At 35.5% G+C, this 26421-nt stretch overlaps 1 protein-coding gene across 12 annotated transcripts in view; it reads right to left on the reverse strand.

Annotated features, from left to right (window-relative positions):
• Positions 1-26421, reverse strand: part of SUPT20H (SPT20 homolog, SAGA complex component) — a gene marked incomplete at its 3' end in the record, with an annotated part of 39036 nt that overhangs the window by 6135 nt on the left and 6480 nt on the right. For 5 of the 12 annotated variants that reach the window (XM_082601964.1, XM_082601965.1, XM_082601969.1 and 2 more), the window contains 19 exons: positions 25941-26007; positions 23345-23474; positions 22237-22340; positions 19702-19815; positions 19526-19579; positions 16952-17091; positions 15016-15172; positions 14860-14916; positions 12268-12339; positions 10984-11141; positions 9457-9483; positions 8875-8907; positions 8191-8308; positions 7531-7633; positions 7239-7397; positions 5214-5520; positions 4510-4664; positions 2165-2220; positions 139-252 (listed from right to left, as the gene is read on the reverse strand). In XM_082601964.1, the coding sequence (XP_082458090.1) occupies positions 139-252; positions 2165-2220; positions 4510-4664; positions 5214-5520; positions 7239-7397; positions 7531-7633; positions 8191-8308; positions 8875-8907; positions 9457-9483; positions 10984-11141; positions 12268-12339; positions 14860-14916; positions 15016-15172; positions 16952-17091; positions 19526-19579; positions 19702-19815; positions 22237-22340; positions 23345-23474; positions 25941-26007 (2125 nt within the window). Of the gene's footprint in view, positions 1-138; positions 253-2164; positions 2221-4509; positions 4665-5213; positions 5521-7227; positions 7398-7530; positions 7634-8190; positions 8309-8874; positions 8908-9456; positions 9484-10983; positions 11142-12267; positions 12340-14859; positions 14917-15015; positions 15173-16951; positions 17092-19525; positions 19580-19701; positions 19816-22236; positions 22341-23344; positions 23475-25940; positions 26008-26421 lie in introns of those variants that run through there. The other 7 variants (XM_082601966.1, XM_082601971.1, XM_082601967.1 and 4 more) reach the window with 6 other exon arrangements.

Below are 26421 nucleotides of genomic sequence, written 5' to 3' on the forward strand. Positions count from 1 at the left end.
TGCTATTGTTAATGAAGAACCACACATGAAAAGTTGGTTCAAACAATCTAAATAAAAACACTTGAAATATGCTTGGTATATACCAAAACAGGTTATAATTCTATGATACAAAGCATATGGAGGGTAGAAAGGACATACCTGCTCCCCTGGCTGTTGAGGAATAGAAGCTGTGGGTTGCTGAGGTTGCTGTGGTGTAAACTGAGAAAGCTGCTGCTGCTGCAGTGTGTTAAAAATGAGCGAGCCACCTGGAAGCTATTAAGTATTTAAGCAAGAATTAATTAGCCGATTTCAGATTAAATTTCTTTATTCTACAAACAGTTCTGGAGCATTCACTATGTGTCAGGCATTCTTCCAGGGACTGAGGAAACAGGTGAACAAAAGTGGAAACAAAACAAGATTCCTGCCCTTAAAAAAAGGAACAATCGCTTTAAACACAATTTTTAAGTGCTGTTACTTTGGCTCTCAAATATGTTAGTAATCTCCAGTGTAAGTCTTTCTGCTTCAAGTTAATAGTTAGCTATCCAAATATACATACTGCTTTTATTTAACTGCTTTTATACATCAACACAAAACAGCATTAAATGCATTTGGAAGTATAAACAAGAAGCTAGTGATAATCAGAGATATATATTAAGAAAACTCGTCTCCCTAAATTTGGTCTAGCTTTGCCCTAAACCAGAAATGCATGCATTTTTATATAACATAGCTAGGAATTCCAAAGCTGAAAAGAAAGTGCATTAGATGTCCATATTTAGTTTGGAGACATTACTTGCTCTGTCATTCTGAATCTAAATTAATTAAAAACAAACAAACAAAACAAAAAAAACTTTAAAAAAAGAAGCATCCAGAAAACTCCACACTAAAAACTAAAACTATGCATTCCAAATGCATCAGGAAACAAATGGTTTTTCCACTTTACTCTATAGGAGTTTAAGTTAAAAGCACTTTGAAGTTTTGTGGGAAAGTCCAAGCAAATATCAAATACAGAACTCTTAGGTCTTTATAGTCAAAAAAGGTGTCTCGGGTCAAAAGCTCTATACCCAGCACAGCTCACTGTTAGGTAAACCTGGACAAAGCACAGGTCAAATGTTCCTTCCTCAATTAGGTAGACAGTAATAAATGTTGCAAAATATAATTTATAAGGTGGCTTTGCCCTTAATCCTTATTATCAGTGCTATTAAGGAATCCCACTCCTCTTAACACTGAGACTGATCCTTGTAGAAATTCCTACAGCAAAATGCAGGAAAGTTGGCTAAATAAACCAATGTGTCCATATCACAATTAGATTATTCTGCAATTAGTCTGTAAATACTGACACTGTTTGCATATTGTATACAGGAAATAAGTTTTAAGATTTAGTTCTAAGTGTATTTCCTGATTTATTACTTCTGAATATCAGGTTGGGTTGATCTGTTTGTTATTGTTATTTCCCAATAATCCATAGCTCTGCCATTCTTTGTCTCCCAATCTTTATATTTATGTCTACCTTTTCTAAAAATTCTCTGTAGATAATCCCATCCATTTTCCAACCTACTAGCTTAATACTGAATTCCATCCTTAAATGACCTAGCATAACACTCAGAATATTTTAAGTTCACATGTACTAAATTCTTTACCTACAATCTCTCTTTATACGTTAACATTGATAAAATGTGTTAAGAAAAGCCTCACTACTGGACACAAACTGTAATCTAACAAACATTTATTGACTGACTACTAGGTGCCTGGCACTGTGCCACGAAGTCATATTCTCCTCAGGAAAAGAACACACATACCTAATTTTAAAACTTTCTATTCACACAGAAAATCTACTATAAGCAAACAGCAATACCTACATGCATACATAAAAAGTCTGTTAAGAGAGAAATTATTTCTAAGTATACCTGCTGCTACTATTGTAGGCAAGTTATTTTCCTTGGCAGTTGTCAACTCTCCCCTCTGGAACTAGTTCTTGATTTGGCAGTGGTGCCAGAGCCGATGAAAGTGCAGTACATAGGATACCAATTCTTTCCCCTTATCTACTTGAACATGCAAAGGTAACCACACCCTTAGAAGATTCTGGACAACCTCAAAACTTCAAATGCTGATATGTACAAACTTACATGGTTAAAAACAAACAAACAAGAACTATAAAAACTTTAATAAAAAGCAGTTTCAGGTTTACCTGGAGTAGATTTAAGGGCCTGAGACTTGAAGTATTTTTTAAACCAAATGGAACACCTATTAAATAAAACTCATGGTTAAAACAGGGAATTAAAACTTTATTATACTTGAAAGTATTTTATACTTTAGTATATAAAAATACTTTTAAGTACTTCCTTGCACAGATGTGCTTATTTTCTATATTTAAAAAATTTCTTATAAGCAAAAAACCCCCTATTTTCACCAATACCAAAGATGTGGGCACCAGATGTACACTATAATCTGTATTTGTAAAACTGAGACTTCTTTATAAATATTTTGACTGTTGGCTGGAAAAGTAATCTAGCAGTATGCAAACACCATAAACATAATAAAACTATCACTGTTGTGCAAATACATTTCAGGGACTGGCATCTATTTATATTCCTCAGTGCTAAACAGCATATGATCATAACCCTATCTCTGAGAAGCAGTGTGCTCTGTGCCATTTTTTAAAGTACAAATGCTAATATTAATAATGCTAAAGAACGCTGCTGAATTTTGTGTGTAAGGATCAAGCTGAAAGTCAGGAAACGATGCTCTGTTAATTCTGAACTTATTCCCCCAAATCTGTGACACAACATGGAGCACATCATAAAGCAGGGGTTGGCAAACTCTTCCAGTAGGCTTTGTGGGCCATACAGAGACTCTCATATACTCTTTCTTTTGTCTTTTTTAAAAAAAACAAACTTTAAAAAATGTAAAACTATTCTTAGCTTAGATGTGGGTTATAGTTTGCTGATCCCAGTCTCAAAGTATGTATTGTATATATTTTCCTCACTAAATATACCAATTGGAACACTAGTTAAAAATGTATATAGTCCTCTAAGCAGATAACTGTACTAAAAAAGATACAGGGCAAATAATGCACAGATGACAGTATGAAAGTCTTGTATAAGAAATGGAAAATGCATAATCAGATAAAAATGTGACAATACTGATATTCCCTCCAGGATTCTCATAAAAAAAAAAAAAGACATAACTCCTTTTAAAGGTGGATGACATCTGTGTAATGTTTTATAGCTTTCTAAAGGCACTTTCATATCACTTCATTTATTTCTCATAAGTACCAAATGAATTTAGAAATTTTCACTCCCATTTTAGAATAGATGAAACTCAGGGTAAGGGAGAAAAATTAAGTGACTGCTTTCAGACCCCACAGTTAGCATTTGGAGCCACAAGTAACTGGTAGAATTATATGTAAATATAAAATCCTAAATTCAACACTGATTCCATTTCCAGGGCTTCTGTCACTAGAGCATATTTATACATATTAAAATAAGAATATGAGCTAGAATTAGAAAATCACAGCAATATATTAACATGTTTAAATTATATTCTTTGGATTCTCTTTCTCTTAACTCATAGAAAGTTTCAGATAAGTTTTTCTGACTATGCTGTTTACTTTTCCTGTTAATTTTTTCTCAGTAGTAAGAAATCGAACTGTTCTGAGATATAATACATTCTCTTAAAGAGCATTTAAAAATGGCACAAGTCAGGACTTCCCTGGTGGTGCGGTGGTTAAGACTACGCGCCTGGGTTCAATCCCTGGTCCGGGAACTAGATCCCACACGCATGCCGCAACTAAGAGTTCGCATGCCAGAACTAAGGGGCCCGCCTGCTGCAACTAAGACCTGATGCAACCAAATAATTAGTAAATTTAAAAAAAAAGCACAAGTTATTAAAACTCTTTTTCAGTATATGTAATTATAATTATTACTACTACTGCAAGAAAACTACTACTAATGATGATGACAGCAAATATTTTTGAATGTTTATCACATCTCAGGCATAGTTTAAGCACCTCATCTGTATTTATTCATTCAATCCTCACAATTATGAGGCAAAGTATTATTATCATCCACATTTATGAAGAAAGTGAGGCACAAAGGTAACTCTGTCATGATTACAGTTAGAGTAAGCTGCACAAGCAGGGTTCAAATCAGGCAGTCTGGCTCCAGAACTGAGGCTTTAAATGCCATGCTGTGTTGCTTTTCTTGCTCACATATGTTTTCAAAATACATTTCCTTTACCTGGGACAGGACTACACTGACAATTATAAAAGTTACTTTTATAATAATCTTTGGAAGGTAAAGATAAAATTTGCAGAGACTTATAGGCTTACCAAGTTTCCTCACAGAGAAATTCATAGTTAGATGGGTTTTTAATTCAAATACCAGAACTCTTAAAGCTTTTGAAAGGAAATATTTCCGACATAATACTTCATAAAATAAGGATGTTAAATGTTTAAATAATATCGTTAAATGGCATTTTTACATAAGCATGGACTTTAATTTTATTAGAGGTTATTATTTCTAATATTCTGACCTGCTTGAGAAGCTGCCTGCATTGCACTGGGCAATGCATTGGGTAGCAGACCTCCTGAGGGTAGAAGGCCACTCAAGTTTATTCCTGCAGGAGTTATGGCACCAGTGTTACAGCCCAGCATAGGGTTTGAACCACTCATCAAAGCTTGAGCTCCACTGCAGGAGAATAAGACAGAGCATTAAACTAGCACTATAAAAGGGAAAATCAGCCACATAATTCCTTGGATTAAAAAACAAACCACTTAACAAACACAGATATTTCTGTCTTAAATGTCAATTTGGAGGCTTAGTTTCATTTTTTTGCTAGAAAGTGACAGCAAGGTTGGCTAAAATTAAGTACAGTTTATTTATCAATTAAGTACTATATATTTATCAAGTACTGTATATTTATCAAGTACTATATACTTAAAATATAATTTGGAAGAGTAATGTCCTAATCAATGGCTTAAAAGATGGTAAAACAGAGGATAAACAGGAAAATCTAAGCCGCTGTCAATGTGTAGTAGTATCATCTTAGTGCATGTAATAGATTGATCACCTAAAATTAAAACATACTTGTTGAGATAGCTTCTATCCACACAGAAACTATTTTCTTTCAATTTCAGTAATATGCAATTTGTTCTTAATTTCACAAGTAAGAATTTCTTTAGATTGCTTACAGTATCTTAAAAAAAAAAAAAAATCAGGGCATCAATGCAAACTTACCAAACAGAGCCCACTACATTGATGAAGTTAAGTCCAGCAGAGTTTGCCATGACTTGGGTGGCCGTGGTTCCTGTAGTTATAGATGTTACCATGGTGGAAAGAGGAATGGTCGTTACAGGCATTGCCTGGCTCAGAGACCTTTGCTGCTGAGCAAACTGAGTTAACAAAGTGGGCTGAGGGGTGAAGCCTGAATCTTGGGGAGTAGGGGTAGCTGAAGGGGTAATAGGAGTTGAGCTCTGAGCATCAGGAGGGTGTGGGGTCGATGAAGGGGTTGGTGTAGGAGTAGATGGCTTAGGAGTTCCAGATCCTGCTCATTGAGAAAAATAAAAATTGCTAGTTTGTTATAAATGGCCAGTCCTTTTTAAAATAAGGTTAATGGAATCTTATTTAGCACTGACAATTTGTTCCAGTTTTTTTTTAAAGCAGTTAACTGCAAGTGTTAATTTCTACACATGATACATGAGTGTTGCTACACTCAATTACAATTAAGGATGCAGTATATCACCTACAAATCCCATCAGAGGTGCTATTACAGTAACAGTAAAAATATACGTTTGTATTCTACCACAATACCCATTTAAAAGTTAGTTTCCTACATGCTACCTTTGGCCTATAAAGTTTAAAAGGACTTCAAATTAATTTTTGTTATTTACGATTTCACTAATTTAGGACTTCACTTAGAAATATTGCTTATTTTCTGTTAACAGTCTGAGATAAACTCTGAACATATTTAATAAATTACATATGATTAACAATCATATTTGGCACCTAGATATACATATTTAATTCCTAACACATCAAGTTTATCCTGACAAACAAATTTTACAAAACACAGTAATAAAGCAAATATTTGAGAGATAATACTGCATCTTTAACAGTAACTGTGTACTTCTGTTTAAATGTAGAATGTATAGAAAATCTGTTGTGAATGAAGTATGCACAGTTTATCAACTTTAAAAAAAACAAAAACAAAAAACAAAAACCAAAAAAATAAAACCAAAAGCTCTTGAGGTGTTTTCTTTTTTAGCTTTCATGTCCTGCAGAAAGAAAGGAAAGAAATGTGAATGTCCAGAAGCTGTCACTCAACCCTTACTTAAAGTAACAACTGTGTGCAGTAGATTAACATAATCCATACCCACAACATAAGAAGTGTGAATAAGACTTTCAGGAAATTTATAAATTTTTCTTTGTGCAAAACAAGAAGGCAGAAAAATTACACCTTTTGAGCTATCAAGATGAAGATGTTTACATCTAATGCAAAGACCACCCTGTCACTGTGCAGTGTACTAAAACTTTCAGCACACATTAGTTATTTATTAAAAAATCTAAAAAACTGGAATGCTTTTTTGCAAGTTGGTGCCTAAATATCTCAGATATTTACTAATTTGAAGAAATTCTCCCAAACTAACGCTAGAATTCTTGAATAACTCTTCTTGATGTTAAAAAAAAAAAAAGTATTCAGTAGTAAAAATTACATTTTAATATCTTCAGGTGCTTTATGATCATCCCACATTTTAGTAACTGATAACAATTTATAAGAGTGTAAGAGTGTTACTGAAAAATCGGCTTTCAGTTTACTGTATCACCACCTTGGAACTAGTTGGCTTCTTACATTTACAAAGATAAGACTGCAGCAACAACTCTTATGACTTTTTTTCCATATCAGCTGCATAGTTTACATAAAATGTAAAATGCCCAAGGGTACACTGGAATAAAAAATAATTTGGACTCTTATTGCCACATTTAACTACCAGATTATTTTTTTCAGGAGATGTGTAGGTTGCAAGTCTATAAGAAAGGTATACACAAGGTGCATACATAAATACAGAAAAACAAATACAATTACAATAAACATGTAATACATACAGTCAACAAGAAATTGGCATGAAGCGTCTCAAAATTTATACATTTTGGGTAGACAGTATATTCAGATTTCACTATTTCACTGGTCAAAAAGAGGCATCTTAAGAAACACTAATGCAAAAGCTTACAAAGAGTTAATGAAGAATTTAAGTTATGACTCACTTTGTGATGAACTGGCAGGTGACAGGGCAGCTGGAGAAAGCATGCTAACTTGATTGAGATCCATGGATGACTTCCGAGAAAGACTTGGTGGCTTAGAAGCAGGAGGAGGAGTTGGAGATTTAAGAAAGCTGCTGACCTGCTGTGGTGTAAAATAGTTACCTAGAAGAAAAATATACACGTTGTTTCCTAGATTCACAATTTAAAACTCTGAGTAAATCAAAATATGAGTAAATGGATTATGATCATCTGTTGTTTCTTACTCTAGATTACAAAAAACTAAGGAATGTAATACCTGAGGAACTATTTCCTGAGCTTGAGGGAAGTTTGATGGGTGGAGGTCGATGTTTTACTCCCTTCCCCAATACTGAAGACTGAACTGACAGGGTCTCAGGCTGCTAAGACAGTGACATTAAGCATACTCATTAAAATTAAGGTCAAATCAGAAATTCACAAATTAGTAACACTATTATAACCCCTGGATGAAAACACAGTTTAAAAAAGTGCAATGTACTTTTAATGTTTCTAGATTGGGTATTACAGGTGTTTCAAAAAAATGTAATTCCACATAAGGAGATCCATGAGATAACTTACAGTATACACAGGATGAAGGCAAGATTTCTGAGTAATAAGGTGGGGAGAAAGTTTGAGGGAGAAGAGCAGAGTCAGATGACAGCAAAGCTTCACCCTTAAATCGTCTCCAGAAAAACAGTAACTGTTGACGCCAGGTGGGTGATCAGTATACACAGATGTTCATTACACTTTTTGCTCTACCTCTGTGTACATTTGAAAGTTTCCATCATAAAAAGTTAAGTAATAAAAAGAAGATCAAAAGTAAAAACAAAACTAAACAATACCCCTATCCCTCATAAAACAGTCCTTAACATTTCTCAGATTCCTTGAGAACAATTAGGCAGAAAAAAGTAACAGCGCAAAAAAAGCTAAGCAAACACACTTCTGTTTCCTTCCCTGGAGAAGGCTGACTCAAGCTCGCTGAGCCACTGGAGCTATGCGACATCTTCACTGGACATTTGGCTTCGTTCTGGACCAGTTCCTGGTACTGACTGACTACTCTGAAATATTAGGGGGAAAACAAGTAATGATTAGCTAACTATTTTAAACATAAATTTACTACATAGGAAATAAATAGTAACTGTTAATGAAACAAGTTCTATCAAAAATAACATAAAAATTAAAATTAGACAATTTATCTTTGATAAAAGCACATTCTTCTAATATTTTCAATAACAAGCTAGTGCTGAAAACATTTTGCTAATTAACAATCTAAAGATAACTTGCAGTATCTTGTCTCTAATACAGAAATTACAGGGATTATTTCACCAATAAGTAGCCAAAAGAACTACCCATTGACTCTCCCTTATATTCTGATTAAACTATTACCTAGAAATCATTTTCCTTAGCTACTGTAGATACATCTAAGCTCTCTTATTTAAAATAAAGCTACATTTTAAACATTATCCTTTTAGTTGTTATTTTCCTAATTCTATTTAAAAATCCTAGTAATACCTAGGCATAATTAAAATCAAAGCTTTAACTTCGAATGGAGTAGTCTCTACCCTACAAGAGTGAAGTTTATCGTATCCATCCAGATCACAAATAAAGATGCAAATATTTTTACCTCTCAGCATCAGTCTTTGATCCAATAATGAACCTAAATTGTTTTTAAAAAAAGAAGAGAAAAGTATTAGATAGACTTGTTTTAAGGAGCCCTGAGATTACTTTTGAAGACTTCCATATTTTAGTGACAGTAATTTTATAAACTGAATTAAAATCTACCAAGGTATCATGAAAACAAAAATTTTAAAATACATTAAAAAATAGGAAGCAATGACCAAGCTCTGCATGCATTACAAAATAATTCTGTGAATAAGTTGGCTGATCTAATTTAAAGGAGATTTACTTTGGCAGAAAACCTATGTTTCAAAACAAAATCTGGGCTGAAAGTTACCAAGTGCTATACACCCTGACAATATTCACTGAACTACCGTGTACAAAGCCTTTGGCCTTCCTCTCACTTTAACCTTTGATTTTGGAAGACATTATTAATGTCTATATAGCAGGCCCTTAGAATATATTTTAGACGAGGAAGATGGTTTATCATCAATTTAAATAAAAAGTCTTTATCAAGTCTTAAAAGAGTTTGACATTTATATGATTTCTTAACGTATTAAAATAGTGAGTTTGTTTATTTTTTAATTACCAATTTGAATGATCATCTGTGGAGAAGCTGAAATATAAAATGTAAAAAAAGAAAAACTTGGTTAATGCAGCTCAAACTTTGACTTCATAGCTACTAAATCAAGTAATTTATGAATATGGGAGAAGGACTAGAAGGTAATAAACAATGCAGCATTTCTGCAGCAACGTCCTGATGTAAAAGGCAAAAAATTCAATTCTCTTCTTGTCAAATCTAATCAGTTGGCTTTTTGAACAATTTTTTTTTTTAATGAGAGAACATATGCCCTTGTGTTTGAGAAAAGTTAAGAACTATTTAAAATGACCAATGTGTATCTTTAAAGGGAGGACTACAAAATATAGCTAATCGAAATACCTGATTTTTCTACTTAGCATACAAAAATAAAAACTGCTAATGTGAAAAAATTAGCTGAGGATTGATTCCCTGACTGCTGTTTTCTCCCATTGACTTTTACTTCGGTATTGGTGAGATTACTCTTTAAAATCCATTTTTCTGCCATGGTTTCAATTAGTATTTTGTAAGGATTTAACATAGAGCTGGCCCCTGCTTTTTTCTGCTGAGGTTCTCTTTATTTTTCCTTCTTTTCAAAACAGCATCGACTTGATTAAAAAGCAGAACTAATAATAAAAGGAACAAGGAAAACAAAACTAAATACGGGTACCTTGTAGTAAATACATGTAGCCCATAAGCTTAGGAATATCAACTTCCGTTGGCGCTCTATATCTGCAGATTCTGCATCCCCAGATTCAACCACCATGGAATGAAAATACTTGGGGGGAAAATATTCCAGAAAAGTTCCAAAAAGCAAAACTTGAATTTGCCACGGGCTGGCAACTATTTACGTAACATTTAAATTGTATTTATTACTTATTTACATAGCATTTACACTGTATTAGGTATTGTAAGTAACCCAGATAAAGTACATGGGAGGGATGTACAGAGGTTGCAAACACTACACCATTTTGATATAAGAGACTTGAGCATCTGCAGATTTTGGTATCCAAGGGGGTCCTGGAATCAATCCTCTGTGGATACCAAGGGACAACTATATATGTATTTCTAGAGCCAGTAACTACATTAAGCACTGAGTCTGTGTCCTTACAGGCAGTGCTGAAATATCAAGCATTTTTAACAGCTTTTACATTTAATTTACAGTAAACTTGCTTCCCATTTAAACAAACTATTGCCCGGAAGCACTTCATGCTCACAGAGAGGTTAAAGTCGTAAGTGGCAACACATAAATATACCAAGAGGGATATCACGGGCATATCTTTCAAAGCAAATATAAGAATAATTTATAGCACAGGTTTTTTTGTTTTTGTTTGTGTTTTTTAAAGAAATTATTATTTCAAAGAACTCTTGGACAGCATGGTAACTACAATTTAAGTTTACTTAGGTCTGCTGCCAAATCTAACTGGAGTATTTAACTAACAAAACAGGGAAACTTTTATTCATTAATAGTTCATCAGTAGTTGCTAAATACATTCTGATGACTTATTTTGTCAACTGCCTGTATTTAACAGAACTCACTGGGATGGAGACATCTGACTGTCACTCTCTTCATCTTCTTTACATGGCTGTATTTTACCATAGTAAAGTGGATCACCAAGTGACTGCAAAATGGTCAGCTTTGTTTTCTGATATGGATTACCAGCTTCACATTCAAATATATAGTCATCTTTTACATCCTGAAAAAGACCGAGCATCCCAAATAAATACCTTCTCCGGTAAATACATAGTCAGAATTAACACAAATCAGGAGTAAATGACACACTAATTTACATCTTGCAATAAAAAGACACACAGAACATAGTCCTTAGAGAAAAAAGCCTAAGGGAAAGAAGCCCAGGATTCTTTTTTCAACATGGTACTTTGGGAACAAGAGTTTCAATGGGATATTTAGTTAACGAAGCCCTAGTGAATGTCAGAATTTCATATACTGAACATATGAATGCAAATATTAAATACTAAAAGGATAAAACTTTCAAAAGCAAACCTGTTTCTATTTGTCATTAGTCTTTTTGCTATTGCACGTACCAAGTATCTCTCATGGGACTTCCCTGGTGGTCCTGTGGTAAAGAATCCGCCTTCCAATTCAGGGAATGTGGGTTTGATCCCTGGTTGGGGAGCTAAGATCCTACATGTCACAGGGCAACTAAGCCCACGCACCACAACTACTGAGCCCACATGTTGCAAACTACAGATCCCACGTGCCCTAACTACAGAACCCACGCACCACAACTAGAGCGAGAAAACCCGCATGCCGCAACTAGAGAGAAGCCCGTATGCTGCAACGAAAAGATCCTTCATGCCACAACGAAGATCCCGCGTGTCGCCAACTAAGACCCAACACAGCCAAAAAGAAATTAAAAAAAAAACAAACTCTCATTTCACTCCTAGATTCACATAATTAATTATGCCTATTAATTATGCCACAAAATTAAATATGCCTTTAAGAAGTCACTGCAATTAGAGAGACATACACAAAACATTTCTCTTTAAAGATATCCTTAGAATAACTTACTAATTATTAATTTGAAACAGAAAACAAATCAGAACTACCAATAGGGGACCAAAACAAAAGTAAAAATGCAGTTATGCCTTAAAATTGTCCCTAGAATGGAAACCATATTTTATGAAAATCAAAACTAAACCGTTGTTCCTTTTTTTAATTCACTAAACTCCCAGAAAGTTCTTAAAAACAAAGAAAAGAAGATCCCAAAATAAAGGCTACTGTACTTTATATGTCTAATAAATTCAGATCCCAGATTAGAAACTGCATCATTAGAAATGGAGACTGCAACGGTTACTTACATGGGCTGGCCAGACTGTTGGTTGTGAGTCATCAGATTTGATAGATTTTTCCACTTTGGCATATTTTTCCACCTAAGCAATCAAATCAAGAGACATCAGATATAATGAAATCAGTATTATGACCAAAGAGAAAAACCTAAGTGACTTAATACAATACACTGAAACGGGGCAGGACCCTTCCCCAACCCGACCCCCGCCCCGTCCCCCTGCTTTTGTCTGTGGAAAAACTTTAGTCAAAGAATAAGTTTAATCAGAGAAGTGAGAAAATGCAGAAACAAAGGAAAACAGTCAAGGAGACCAAATAATAATAGTTTAGTCATGGAGCAAAGTCAAGGCCCGTTAGTTCCTCCTCAAGGGCTATAGATAATACTCCGAGCCCTATCCTGTGAGCTGTCTTGTAGATACTGTAACCCCACCAGGTGGAAGAAGTCAACTACATGATGACCAGGCTGTAGCCATAACATAAGTTGCCACGATTCCGAGAACTAGCCTCAAAGAAATGGGCACAAACTGACCCTAGAAGTGAAGATTAACTGTCCTTGAAACAATCGAGATGATGCTGGTCAGACCACTGATGACCAATTTCAAGACGACTGTCAGAGCTGACTGTACTGTTTCTGCATGTAGCCCCCTCCCTCCGTGTACAGAAACTCTTGCTCCCTGATTGTCAGGAGGGGTAGTCGGTCTTTGGACAGGCGCCTGCTCTCCCCCACAGCTGCTGGCATCCAAAATAAAGCAAACTTTCCTTTCCACCAACCTGGCCTCTTTACTGGCTTTTAAGTGGTGAGCAGCTGGACCCCACTTTCCGTTACTATAGTTTTTAGCACAAGAATTCTTGAATCGCTAATAACACCAACTACTTATGCTTAAGTAGTTTAAAATTCTCCTGATTATTCAATTAGACCAACTGGTTTTACAAATAAAATGAAATTAGAATCTCTTTTGCCATTAAACAAGTGTAATAAACACAGCTGCTGTTTTGGACAGTGCCTCTTCTTTATGCTCCATAAGGTGATATCACATTTGACTTTTAGGAAAACTGGGATGTCAGAGAGGTGATTAGGACCAGGATCTGGATCATTTCCTCTGGCTGGGTCTTTAATGGAACAGGAATTGTCATGTAACAGTGTGGACAAAACTAGGAAGAGACTAGGGAAGTTATATTAGAACTGGTAAAAATTTTTGTAAATCTTTTCCATTTTCTAGTCAGACTTGAACCACATATTCCATGTATCTCCTACCAGTCTGTGTGAACCAAAAGTTCTCATCTTCCTGGTAACCATGATTCTAAGAGTAACAGATTCACTTGGGCATCTGGTAAAAATTCAGATTCCCATATCCCTCCCCTGGAGGCCTGATTCAGTAAGCAGGTCTGAAGTGAGGGTTTAAGTGTGTATGTTTAACTGGTATCCTAGATGCTTCAACAGATCGAGTTAGGCTGAGAAACTTTTTATTAGGGCTTTGCTACTCAAGGCATGGTCTGTGGACTCCAGTGCCACCAACCTAGGAGCTTTTCAGTATTGCAGGATCTCAGGCCCTAGCCCAGACTTGTTGAACTGGAACCTGCATTTTAACAAGCAACCCATGTGATTCTTACGTACATTAAGGTTTTGGAAGCCCTGCTTTAGATATCCAGACTGCCCTCCAAAGCTAAATCCCACACTTTGGTATTTACACTAAACATCTCTTCTCAGGCCACGTTCCTTGAAGGGCGCATAAGTTACTGAAAGATAATGTGGCTTACTCTCCTGAGCTGTATATATAGTGTACTTCTGATGCTTTTCACAATTTTTAAAAAATCAAAGGTAATAAGAATTATACATGTGCTAGCCTGGGAAGGATGCACAGAGCAAACATCTGTTAAAATAACCGACCAATTCTAAAGAATTGAGTGAATAATAAAAATAGGAGAAATGGGGAAACAAAAGAAATATGGGACCTCCCATCAAAAGATCTCTTTCCTGTCTTTGCTCATTTATAGTTCATGTGTTTCATGGGCCAGCAAAGAATACCACCCAAGGTTCCTAATCTTGGCTACTGCTCCAATATTATTAATTTTTAAATTTAGCCAGTGAGAAAAGAAGCATTATCAGGAAATTATGATGAAATATTATGAAAAAAATCAGTCATTTTATGCATATTATGTAATATGTACCATCTTTTTACACATTTTGAAATACTTTGGTTATTATTCCTGCTCTAAACACAGACCTGTATTAAGGAGTTACATTTTTAGACAAGTTAATGTGAAAACAGAATAGCTGCTGAAAATGAGCAGCTGACTTAAGAAGAGTCTTAGCACAAATTGAGAGAATGAACTAGTGGTTACCAGTGGGGAAAAGGAATGGGAGAGGGGCAATATAGGGGTAATGGGGAAAAAAAGGGTTATTATGGGATTATATAAAATCATATGTGTGAAACTTCTGAAAACTGTAAAGTACTATAAAATTTAAAGAACCTTTCATTCAATAAAATAAATAAATAAAATAAAAAAGAAGTAGTAAGAGTCTTTGTTTTCCCAAAGTTTAAGCTACTATTAGTCAAACTTAGGAACCTTACATGAAAGGACATGCAATTCATGCACTGACTTACATCCACTTCAGAAGGTATGGCCAAATTACAGGGACTCCGTTTCCACATATCCACACACTAAAAAATTAAAAAGAGTATAAATAAATACACTGAACACTGAAAATAAGGCAAGGCATTTGGCAGAATAATAAGCTTCATTTAAAAATATATACTTACGTTTCCTGCTTTAGAAATTTTGAGGTCATAATGCTGACCTGCTTTTCTTTCCTTTCTTTTTTGTAAGAAATCAAGTAATTTTAGCTGAGGAGGAGGTGGACAATGAGACAGATCCTGCTGCCGATTCAGCGAGGACCTGGAATATCTCTTGAAACACCTGAAATATTAAGAGATTGAACTACAGAAAGCTAATACAAGAAACTCAGAATAAACATGGTTTAAATTAGTAGGTGTTAAATGTGTAATTAAATCACAAATATCCGTAGAACACTGTCACTTGCCAAGGAATGTTCTAGGCACTGGTGAAATAAAAATGGACAAGACTAACAAAATTCCTGCTACCACGGAGCTGACAGTCCAGAAGTGAAGACATACATATACAAGTAAACAGGTCAGATCATTCCAGATAACAATCAGCAGTAGGAGAAAAACCAGGGTACTGTGGTGAATACGTGATAGAGAGGGCAACATTAGGGCAGGGAAGGACTCTGAAGAAATGATGCATGAGCTGAGACATGACAAGAAGGAACAAGCTGTGAAAAGATCAGGGAAGGAACAGTTGAAGCAGAGAGAGAGAATTTTAAAAGGTGCTGAGGCAGGAACAAAGTTGGCTTATTTTTAAAACAGAAAAATGAAGGTAGGACTAGAGCATCTGGGTCCACACAATGGGAGATGAGGTCAAAGAGCAAGGCAGGGGCCTTGCAGATGAATGATAATGCATTTAGAGTGAATGTGAAGTACAATGGGATGGTTTTAGAGGAATTTAAGCAAGTGGTGGCGTGGTTGGCTTTGAGGTTTTCAAAACATTACTGTGGTTTGCTTACATGGCGAACAGACCAGAAGCGAGCGAAGGTGAAGTAGGAAGACCAGTTAGGAAGGATTTTATTGCAGAAGTCAAGATGAAGATGATGGTGGCTTGGCTTAAGGCACTGGCAGTGGGCGTGGAGAGATGTGGACAGAGATACTAGGAGACTTTATAGGACTGCTAATGGATACAATTTGGACTTACTTCACTATTTCCAAAGCTGTACCTTTTCCCCAGAATATATTATTTCCACAGTAAAGCAGGGAATTTAGAAAATGGGTAGGTTATTTCAGCCCCTTCAAACTTGAAGAAGATCCAAAGTGGGCAACTCAAACAATTATGCAAAGATAACTTAATGATGAGCCTACTATAACTGCAGACCAAATTAATATGCATTCTTTTACTTTATTAACTAGAAGAGATAGCTAAAACATTCTAAGACAAATTACCATGTTATAAAAAGGCATTTAGTTAGAAACTGACTTCTCAAAATGTGATCATTTTCCCAGATCTCTAAAAGAAATTACAAATTGTATCGTTAAAGGTAATGTTAACAAAAATTAAACTGGTGTTAGGAAGTGATAAATTATTCTTTCTGCTCATACCTGTCTCTTCTCAGAATTTCTATCTTTTTGGTGAACAAACTCTGAATTTATAGGTAGTTTGTTCTTCAAAAGAATGCAGAAAATGCATCACTTCAATATAAAGCAGAGTACGTGTTAAAAAAAATCCTAATTCTTACACAATAAAAGTATTAAAGACAATTAAAAATCCAATTTTAAAAAATCAAGGATTTCCCTGGTGGCACAGTGGTTAAGACTCCACACTCCCAATGCAGGGGGCCCGGGTTTGATCCCTGGCCAGGAAACTAGATCCCACATGCATGCTGCAACCAAAAGTTCGCATGCCACAACTAAGGAGCCCGCGTGTTGCAACTAAGCAGCTGGTGAGTGGCAACCAAGGAGCCGGCGAGCCGCAGCTAAGACCCAGCACAAATAAACAAATAAATATTAAAAAAAAAAAAAAACCAGAGCACATTTATTCTTTAAAGGGAAAAGATACCATAAATGGCAAAATTTAGAGCTACTGCTCTAGTTCTCTTTTGGTTTATCCTTCCACAAAGGTAATTACCGTTTCATTGGGCGCGTGTTCATCTTCTGCTTGTTATAGAGCAGCCTGTTTGCAGTGCAGGTTACAGCTATAGAAGGATCAAGACACAGTGGTTCAGCTGTAGCTAGAATCAGTTGGCTCTCAAGCAAAAGTTTGTCTTCCTGAAATATGTAAGAGCATATATCAATACCAGATTTAAGATTTTTAAATCATACATATCACTTAATCTAGAGATATTCCTTGGAATATTTCTGCTAAGGAGTACAGTAAAATACAGTATTTCAAGTTCCAACCTAAGTGTGTAAACTTTAGAAACCTGACAGCATAATGAAACTACTAATGGAAATTCAGTAATTGGTACAAAATGGTCAAATTTTAAGAATGCCTATCCATTAGCCCAACAAGTATTTACTAAGCACCTACAATGTGTAAGACACTGTTCTAGGCGGGGGGGGGGGGGGGTGGATTATGAAGCAAACAGATAAAATCCTCTGTCCCCACAAAGCTTACAGGACCAAGAGAGATGACAGCCCTTTCACTAACTGAGATAACAGTCCCATTGTATACTCAGCTTAACTTCATTACAAGAATAAAAATGACTCTGCTAATACTGTATAAACTATATACACCAATTCCACAGTTTATATAGGCTTTTTACCAGTATCATTTAACTTACTTTACTGAATCCTATTTTTTCTATTTGTTTTTTGCTTAAACTCTGAAATATTTTAATGGCTATTAACTAAATTTTTAAAAAGTCAAGTGAATCAATTAATTACTGCTGACTAAAAATTTTTTCAAAAAAGAAATATTGCGGGCTTCCCTGGTGGCGCAGTGGTTGAGAGTCCGCCTACCGATGCAGGGGACACAGGTTCGTGCCCCGGTCTGGGAAGATCCCACATGCCATGGAGCGGCTGGGCCCGTGAGCCATGGCCGCTGAGCCTGCACGTCCGGAGCCTGTGCTCCGCAACGGGAGAGGCCACAACAGTGAGAGGCCCGCGTACCGCAAAAAAGAAAAAAAAAAAAAAAAAAAAAAGAAACATCGCTTCTTTCGCTAGGTCTATTCAACTTATTATGGAAATTTTCAAAAATACACAAAACAGAAATATAATGACACCCACGTACCAACACCCAATTTTATTTAACAACCGCCCCTAACTTTTTTTCTGTTTTTCTTTCTTTTCCTGGAGTAATTTTAAATACATTTTCAATGTTGTATTATTTCATCTGAAAAATCCTTCAGGACGCACTGCTAACTGCTAAGGACCTCTAATATCCAGTCTAGATAAATTCCCATTATCTCAAAAGCGTATTCTTAGTTGGTTTGTTTGAATTTGAACTCAAACAAGGCCTACACATTGTATTCGGTTTTTATCTCTCAAACATTTTTTTAAAAAAATTCTGTAACGATCACCTCTTCCCCCATCTTTTTTTCTTTTCTCATGCAACTGATTTGCTGGGATTTGAGCAACTGCTTCCTCAGGGTATCATTTAACTGGGTCTGGCTGGTTGCTTCCTCATCCATGTCATTTAATGGTTTCTCTTACTCCATAAATTACTTTTAAACTGTTGGTTAGATGTAGAGGCTTGATTTAAATTAAGGTTCTATTTTTTAAACGAGAGCTCTTCAACAGTACTACTGTATACTTTCTCGTGCGCCACGCAAGGAGGCACACAAGGATTGACTGTCCCACTTTTACACCAGATGGTTTAGTCAGACTACAGGTTTTTCACATCTAAGAAATACAGCCATCTAGATTCATTAAGACTTCCAAGTTGATGACATTTAAAAAAGTCTATCATTTCTTTTACACTTGTTAGCTGAAATTTTTCTTACGGATTTTCCTTGAAAAGGCAGAATAAAGGCTTTGGTCTCTCCCATTATTTACCAATCTTCAGAGTAAGAAATCAATGCCCTAAGAACCTCCAATGATGACCAGTGAGTTTGTTTTTGAATATTCTTTTAATAGCTTTTAACCTTCTTGTAAACAAAAAGATTACAGCCCAAACTACAACACTTGATAGTTACTGATGAACTGAATCTTATTTTATAATATTTCACAGCTAGAATAATTCTCATTATTGATATTTTACTTTAACTATCGTCTTTATAGTGACAGAGAAATAAGTGAACACTCTTGTGAGTGGGCACCTCATATATACTGAGCCAGCACTGGAGGACTAACTGGCTATTCTCCAGGTAAGAGACGTCCCCTAGGACTACAACCAGTATGGATGGCAAAAAAGACAAGACGAGCTAGGTCTGCTTTAGAATCCTAGATGACAGAAAATCAGCATCTATTTGTATCCACAACAAGACATTCTGTTTGAGAGGGGATACAAAACTATGTTTCACATTGGGTGAGGTCAGACTCACCCTATTATACTATGCCCTAAAAGCAACTGGGACTGAACTGTGTTAGTTCCTTGAGGGATTACTGCATCTTTGTAGAGACCCTTAACTTCTAAAGCTCATAAATCAATCCCAAACTTTACTCATAGATAGAATTATGAGCAGAAAATATCTTTTGCTTAACTTAGTAAATATTGTTTCATCCTATATATTACTGTTTGGGATTAAAAAACAGAACTAACCTGCGTCCATTTATGGTTATCACTTGTTATTGAATGTACATCACAGATTAAAGTCTAGAAGAAATAAAAGTTAAAAAAACACATTAATGTATAGGCATACAAACATATGAAGACATTTAGTAAGTAAAACTCCAAATAAAATCTGAAATAATACTTCTTAATTAAACATTCCTTACCTGCATTGTTGGACGTAAGAGAATGTGCCTACTTTGGTAACCAGATTTCATGTTACTGGACTGCCTGTAGTCACGTATTTCTGCTATGACACATCCACAGTGAAAAATATTAACCTGTTTTGAGTGAAAATATATAAGTAGATGTCATTTTTCAAAAGCCTAAATAAGTGGGTTTATATTGAATGTTTCAGGTTCTTTACATTCTTATGTAATGTTTCTGACCACTCACATACTCTTAAATGGAACTCCTTGGTGGATTTACCACCATATAAACCCTTTAAAAGCACCTGTTTATGTTCATCACGACTCAAGAAGCAGTTTAACACTGTTTAACTGTTTGCTAGTAATAGAATGGCATCTGGCATTTGTATACTGTTAATGTTACAGATCACTGGTATCGCTGTTCTTTTTTTTTTTTTTGGCTGTGCCATGAGGCTTGCGGGATCTTAGTTCCCTGACCAGAGATCGAACCCGCGTCCCCTGCACTGGGAGTATGGAGTCTCAACCACTGGACCGCCAGGACGGAAGTCCCTGCTTTTCTTCTTGACACTCACTGGCTCACTGGTGTACTCTGCTAACCCTGTCATTACTATAAATTGTCAATAACCATGCCAGAGTTTCAGCTTATAGATACAACTGCTATATTTGCTCTGCTAAAATTTCCAGAAGATAGGCTTTACTAATAAGAGGAAGAAAGCTGACATTAATTCAAATAATAATCTCTGTTAATGATACTGTTTTTTTGTCCTTTTTCTAAGTCCAAAGGTAAGAATCTCTGTCACTCAAGTCTTGCTAATTATCACTTGCCACAGTCGCTTATGGTATTGTGTGTTTTCACCATTCAGAACTTTTAGTGGGTACTGTGACCTCCATGTTGTCAATCATTATTATGCTCATGCTTTTTAACCAACATTTACTGAGCCACGACAATGTGAACTGTGTGTCACGCACTATCCAAGAAGCTTCATAGATAAAAGTGGTGAGATACTTGCTCTCAGTGTGGTAAGACAGGCAGTAAACATGTAAACAAATAAACAATGTAGCTTGAGACAGTGAATGCTACAGAGGAAATAAAACAGGGAGGGGCTTAATTTAGACTGTGTGCTCAGACAGAACTCTCTGAGGGAGTAATTTTCGGCGGAGACCTGAATCACAATAAAGGGCCAGACGTCTGGGACAGATGAGCACAAGAGCAGACAGAAGAGCAGATGAATAAGACAGGTATAAGCTTGGTGTGTTTTAATATGGAAAGAAGTCACGGACGGCTGGAGTGTAGTGAGTGGGGATGAGAACCAGGAGGTGAAGACACACAGAAAGGCAGGTGTGAGGACACTGGAGAACTTCAAACAGGGAACTGTGTTGTTGTTGTTTTCTGTTTTTGTTTTGCAAGCTTAATCTGGTTGTCTGTGGAAAACTGATTTCTAGGGTTCTAGAATGAAAACAGGAAGTTCAGGAAGGTAACTATAGAAGGTCAAGACCATATATTTTGAAGGTACAACTGACATTTGCTGGTGGACTGAATGTGAAAGGTGAGAGTATAGTTATCTGTCAGATTGGAAAGACTGGTAATAGAACCGGTTTGGGAGGTAAAAATAAAAAGCTCTGTTTTGTCACGGTAAGTCTGAAGAACCTAATCTACATCCCAGTAAATATGTATATTTGGAGCTTGGTGGGATGGTCATTGTGATAGAGATAAGCAAGGGATTAACTGTCATTTTTAAAAACTCATTAAGCTGTTTGAAATCATCCAGGGAGAGGGTGTTACTAAAGAACAGAATCCCTAGGACTGAACCCTGAACGTATTTATGGGGGAACAGAGATGACAGCAAAAAAGACTGAAAGACTAGAGGGAAGAGAAAAACCAGAAAGGTGATGTCTCAGAAGCCAAAAGAAGGGTGTTTCAAGGAGGAAGTAGTTATTTACACTGAACTTTGCTAAGAGACCAATTAAGGTGAGAACAGGAAAGGATTTTCTTAGAAGTTGAGAGATGGTACAATATGCTTATATTCTTTACCTACTAGAGAGAGGAAAATAGATAATAGAAGAGAGGAAGGTTAAAGCTGCAAGACCAGGAGAAGGATCCAGAACATAAAGTGGAGAAGATGCCTTAGGAACAGCTTATTTCATCCATTTTAACAGGAAGGCAGGCAGAAAGTGTGGACAGAGATGTAGGGATGCTGGGAGGAAATGGGAGTTCCCATCTGATGGCTTCTTTTTCCTCAGTAAACTACAATAGTATGGCTGGAGAGCCAAGAAAGTAAGCAGTTTCTTCCATAATTTCTTGATTGTAGCTATAAGGAGATTTCCAGTGGATGAGTTAATTGTTATAGCAAGTTTAGAAGAATCAACTAAATCTAAACATTTCAGTAGAGCCTAAAGGATAAATATCCCACAATAAACCAATTTTCACATAGCTATGTACAATGTCTCATTTCATGTTCCATGCACTAGTGAGAATACAACTAAATACCCTTCATCACAAAACAACATGTATCTAGCAAATCTAAGGACATTTTAAAGAGAAAAATTTTGTACCTGAGATTTTTCTAGGAGATCAACCAAAATAGGAGGTAATTCTTCTGCATCCAAGTATTCAAGTAATTCCCCTTCTTCATAAGGCAGTCGAATGGTCTCAGAATCTTAATTTTAAAACATAAAGTTTCAGAAAGTGATCAGCCTCACCAAAAAGCCTAGGTAATAATTTAAGTAACTTCTGATAAACAATAAAGAGAATAAAGCCAAAAGCTCTCCTAAAGTCCTTCTTTATTTAAGTCTTAAAAATAAATCACCTTATATATTGCTAAAAAACTTGATAAACTGTATACAGTTTTAGAGCAGAAAGGAGAAAATACCTAACATACTATGGAAAACGTCTGGCACAACAATCATAGTACAAATCACTGCCAGCAGTATAGTAATCAGAATATGATAAAATTCCAACATCTGTTAACTAAAAAGTTCCTTGAAGATTGCTTAATCTAATTTGGAAGTCAGAGGGATAATCTGGTATCACTCTGAAAAATGACTACTTACAGACCAAAATTCTCTTGGTGTTATATAATTAACAACCAACACAAGAAAAAATTCTTAACTAGGTAAGTTCCTTGTAGAACTCATAGTTTCATCACTGTATCAAAATTTAAATGCCTCTTTAGTGAAATCTAAGAGTATTTATATTTTAAAACTCTATTTTCATATTCACATTAATAGGAATAAAATGTTGAAATCTATTCAAAAGGCCGTGAATCTGCTTAACTTTGAAAGCTTCAGACTCAAAGTATATTCAAAGCACAGAAGAAAAACATACCTTAAAACACCTGGTGCTATCTTAAATACATAAATAGCAACAGAACGAAAGGAAATTTTGACAAGTATTTAAAAATTATGTCTTTTATAATTTAACTTCAAAGATGTCAGTCAGAATACTTCTCAAATTCCAGAAGGCTAATCACACTAGAGGTAACTTCTAATATTCTAACAAAACATCATAAAGAGAACAATTTGGAATCAAAGTCTTCTTTTATCAAGTCATCACCGATCGGAAGGACAGATCATTTAGCAGGTTAAGAAGCTACTTCTAAAAGACAGCACATCCCACCTAGCAGAGGGATTTTCGTGGCTGCTGCCCTCAGGAAGTTCTTACCTGATCCATTTTTTCCCCTGAGCATCAGAGAATATCCCTCATTTCCTGGGTATAGGTTGACCACTAAACATGACAATGTCTCCTGCATAACAAGCTTCTCTAACAAGTTCACATTTCTTCTTAATTTCTGCTTTAAAAAGAGGCAGAGCTCATGAAAATAATCCAGCATAACAAAGAATGCAATCATTTAACAAAATCAGACCTGAGTTAATCTCTGATACTCCTTCCACATCTGTGTAAACTGAATTTTGATCTATTACTATGTTTTAGGCAAATGAATTAATATCACAAAGAAAAACTAGTGATCTACATATAAAACAATAAACACACTTAAATATGAAATATGTACTGAGTACACAAGTAGCAAATATTAAAAATATTTAAAAAGGAAAACCATTAAATGTAAATATTTTTTAGAAAGATGCTGTAATGTATAATTAGTTTCTATTAAGTATAAATGTACATAAATAATTTGGGGCATTTTCTTTGGTTGTACTGTTACAGAGCACATTTCTTAAATATTTTATAGCCTAAATTAGATCCAAACAAGTTCAACAGCTCTAATCAGCTGAAATGTTAAACCCCAAAATATCTAACTGGTTAAAAGGACGTCAGTAATTTAAGCAATTTTCTGTAAATCAATTTAACAGCTCCTTAGAAACCACTTTGCTAAAAAAACCAAAAAACTATCAGGGAACCTAATACACATACATCAAAATCTATTATTTTAGAAATGTATATGGTTTAAAATGAAACCCACTTATAGGTATAATAAATCCTTTCATCAAATCTTATTTGTGAAAGATGTCAATAGAATATTTTTCATGATATCAAAAAACAAATCCATTTTGAGTATCATATTCAACGTGCATATATATATATATATACACAGTCATATGCAGAAAGAAATTATAAATTCTTGATCTATAATCACCACAGAATCAAATAACTGCATTTTGAAAATAAATTTTTAAAAAGCAAAGCAAAGCAAAGTAACTTTTAACCACATTGATGGGAAGTCAGAAAATGTCTTTCTTAAAGGACCAGACAGTACTTTAGTCTTGTGGGCCATATGGTCTGTGTTGCAACTACTCAACTCTGCTATTTACCTCAAAATCAGCCACATACAAGACATAAATCAAGGGGTGCTGCTGTATTCCAATAAAAGGTCATTTACAGAAACATGTTGTGGGCCACATCTGGCTGGTGGACAATGGCTGACAACCCCAATTTAGCATCTTCATTTATGTATCTCTCCTATCTTAGTTCTGTCTCTGAGGCAATGGATATGCTCATTATACTGACTGTGGTGACGGTTTATGGGTGTATACTGTGAAAATTAATAAAAGGAAACCTCAACTAAAACTGGAGTGGAGAAGGACTGCAGAGGGAGCTCTTCTGCCCCACCACTCATCATCAATTACCCCAAACAGGAAGACATCAGTTACCGATCTCACCAGGAAGAGAACTACCTTGAACTCCCAAACAGGAAATGCAACTCCTTTACTTCCCCAACTCGGGGAAGGGAGACTTTCTTCTTCCCAGCAACAAGCTCAGTGAATGGGAAAGGACTGCAGCCCAGCCAATGCAAAACACCTGTAGCTCAGCCAACAAAAAGCCGTCACTTTGGCACTTTTACTTTCCTCCAATGAACTCTCATTTTTTCCTTGCTGATGATTTTCTTTCCTTGTCCTGCCCTCCTTACAATAAAAGCCTTCCATGTTGTGCAACTCCTCAGAGTATCTCTGCCAGATGAGATGCTGCCCAATTCATGAATTGTTTAATAAAGCCAATTAGATCTTCAAATTTATTCAAATTTTTTTAATACACGTCAAAACTTATAAAATGTACACTTCAAACATACTCAACTTATTGTATGTCAACTATACCTCGAAAGAATTTATGGAAACCATACCATAAGATTTACTCATGGTTTCACAATCATTTTTCTCCTAAAGATTTTAAAGGTTAGGTACTACTGGAATTCCACCAATTTTTTGCCTAAGAGGTATTCATTTTTAAAGACAGACAACAGAAGCTCAGTAGAGCCCTTTAAGGCTCTTACGACCTGAGGGTCCAAAAGATATCAAGAAATCAATTTCTATTACATTTCTACTGCCCATACTTTCATGCTAAATAAAAATGAATTAAGTTAACGGGCATAAACTAATTTTTCTGACCAAATTCACCTTTTATTATCACATCTAAATTTCCTACATATCCTGTAATAGTTTTAACTATCCAGTGCAACTCACCATGAAGAAATAGTTTAATTTTCTCCTGTCTTCAGTCTACAAATAACTTCTCAGGAAGAAAAAGATGCAAAAGATAATATATATGGTGGCTTTGCTTCTTCTAACTTCCCAGTGAGATAGTCCGTTATTCAGCAAACATGGTTCCCCTCTGCTACCTAAGTAGGTGATCTCTGCCAGGTGCCAGATTAGCCAGAGCTCTGGTTTAGCTGCAGAACTGGCTAGTCTGGTTAGAAGATATTTGTTCACTAACAAAAATATAAATCATCCAAATCTAATTCTTTCAAATTTCTCTCTTCCACTACATTTAAAAAGTCGTAATAACATAAAAAATGTATACTTACCTTAACCTCAGGCTCTTTTTCGCATTCTTCAATATATAAATCATGAAGTTTTTGAAATATTGATTTTCTAAAATTTAATAAACAAAGGCAGTATAAAAGTAATGTTAATATAGTAATCAGAAAATAAACATTTTGAATTTTCCTGTAATTTTTCCTCCAATTTCCCAAAAACTGGGGGCAAAGTGGGGCTGGATATGGTAGCTAACACCAACCTAGAAATTTCTAATACAGTTGACCCTTGCACAACACAGGGGTTAATTCTCGTATCACTTAGAGTCGGCCCTCTGTATCCGTGGTTCCTCTGCATCGACAGGTTCAACTAACCACTGACCATGAAGTACAGTATTGTCTACTACTGAAAAGCATCTGCAAATGAGTGGACCTGCACAGTTCGAACCCACATTGTTCAGGGTCAACTGTATATGCAAAGTACCCAGAACATAACATTTCTAGCTCAGTGTCTAGGAAGAATTAAATAAAT

This window comes from Mesoplodon mirus, assembly GCF_964341445.2.
Source record: "Mesoplodon mirus genome assembly, chromosome: 17".
Classification (NCBI taxonomy): Eukaryota; Metazoa; Chordata; class Mammalia; order Artiodactyla; family Ziphiidae; genus Mesoplodon; species Mesoplodon mirus.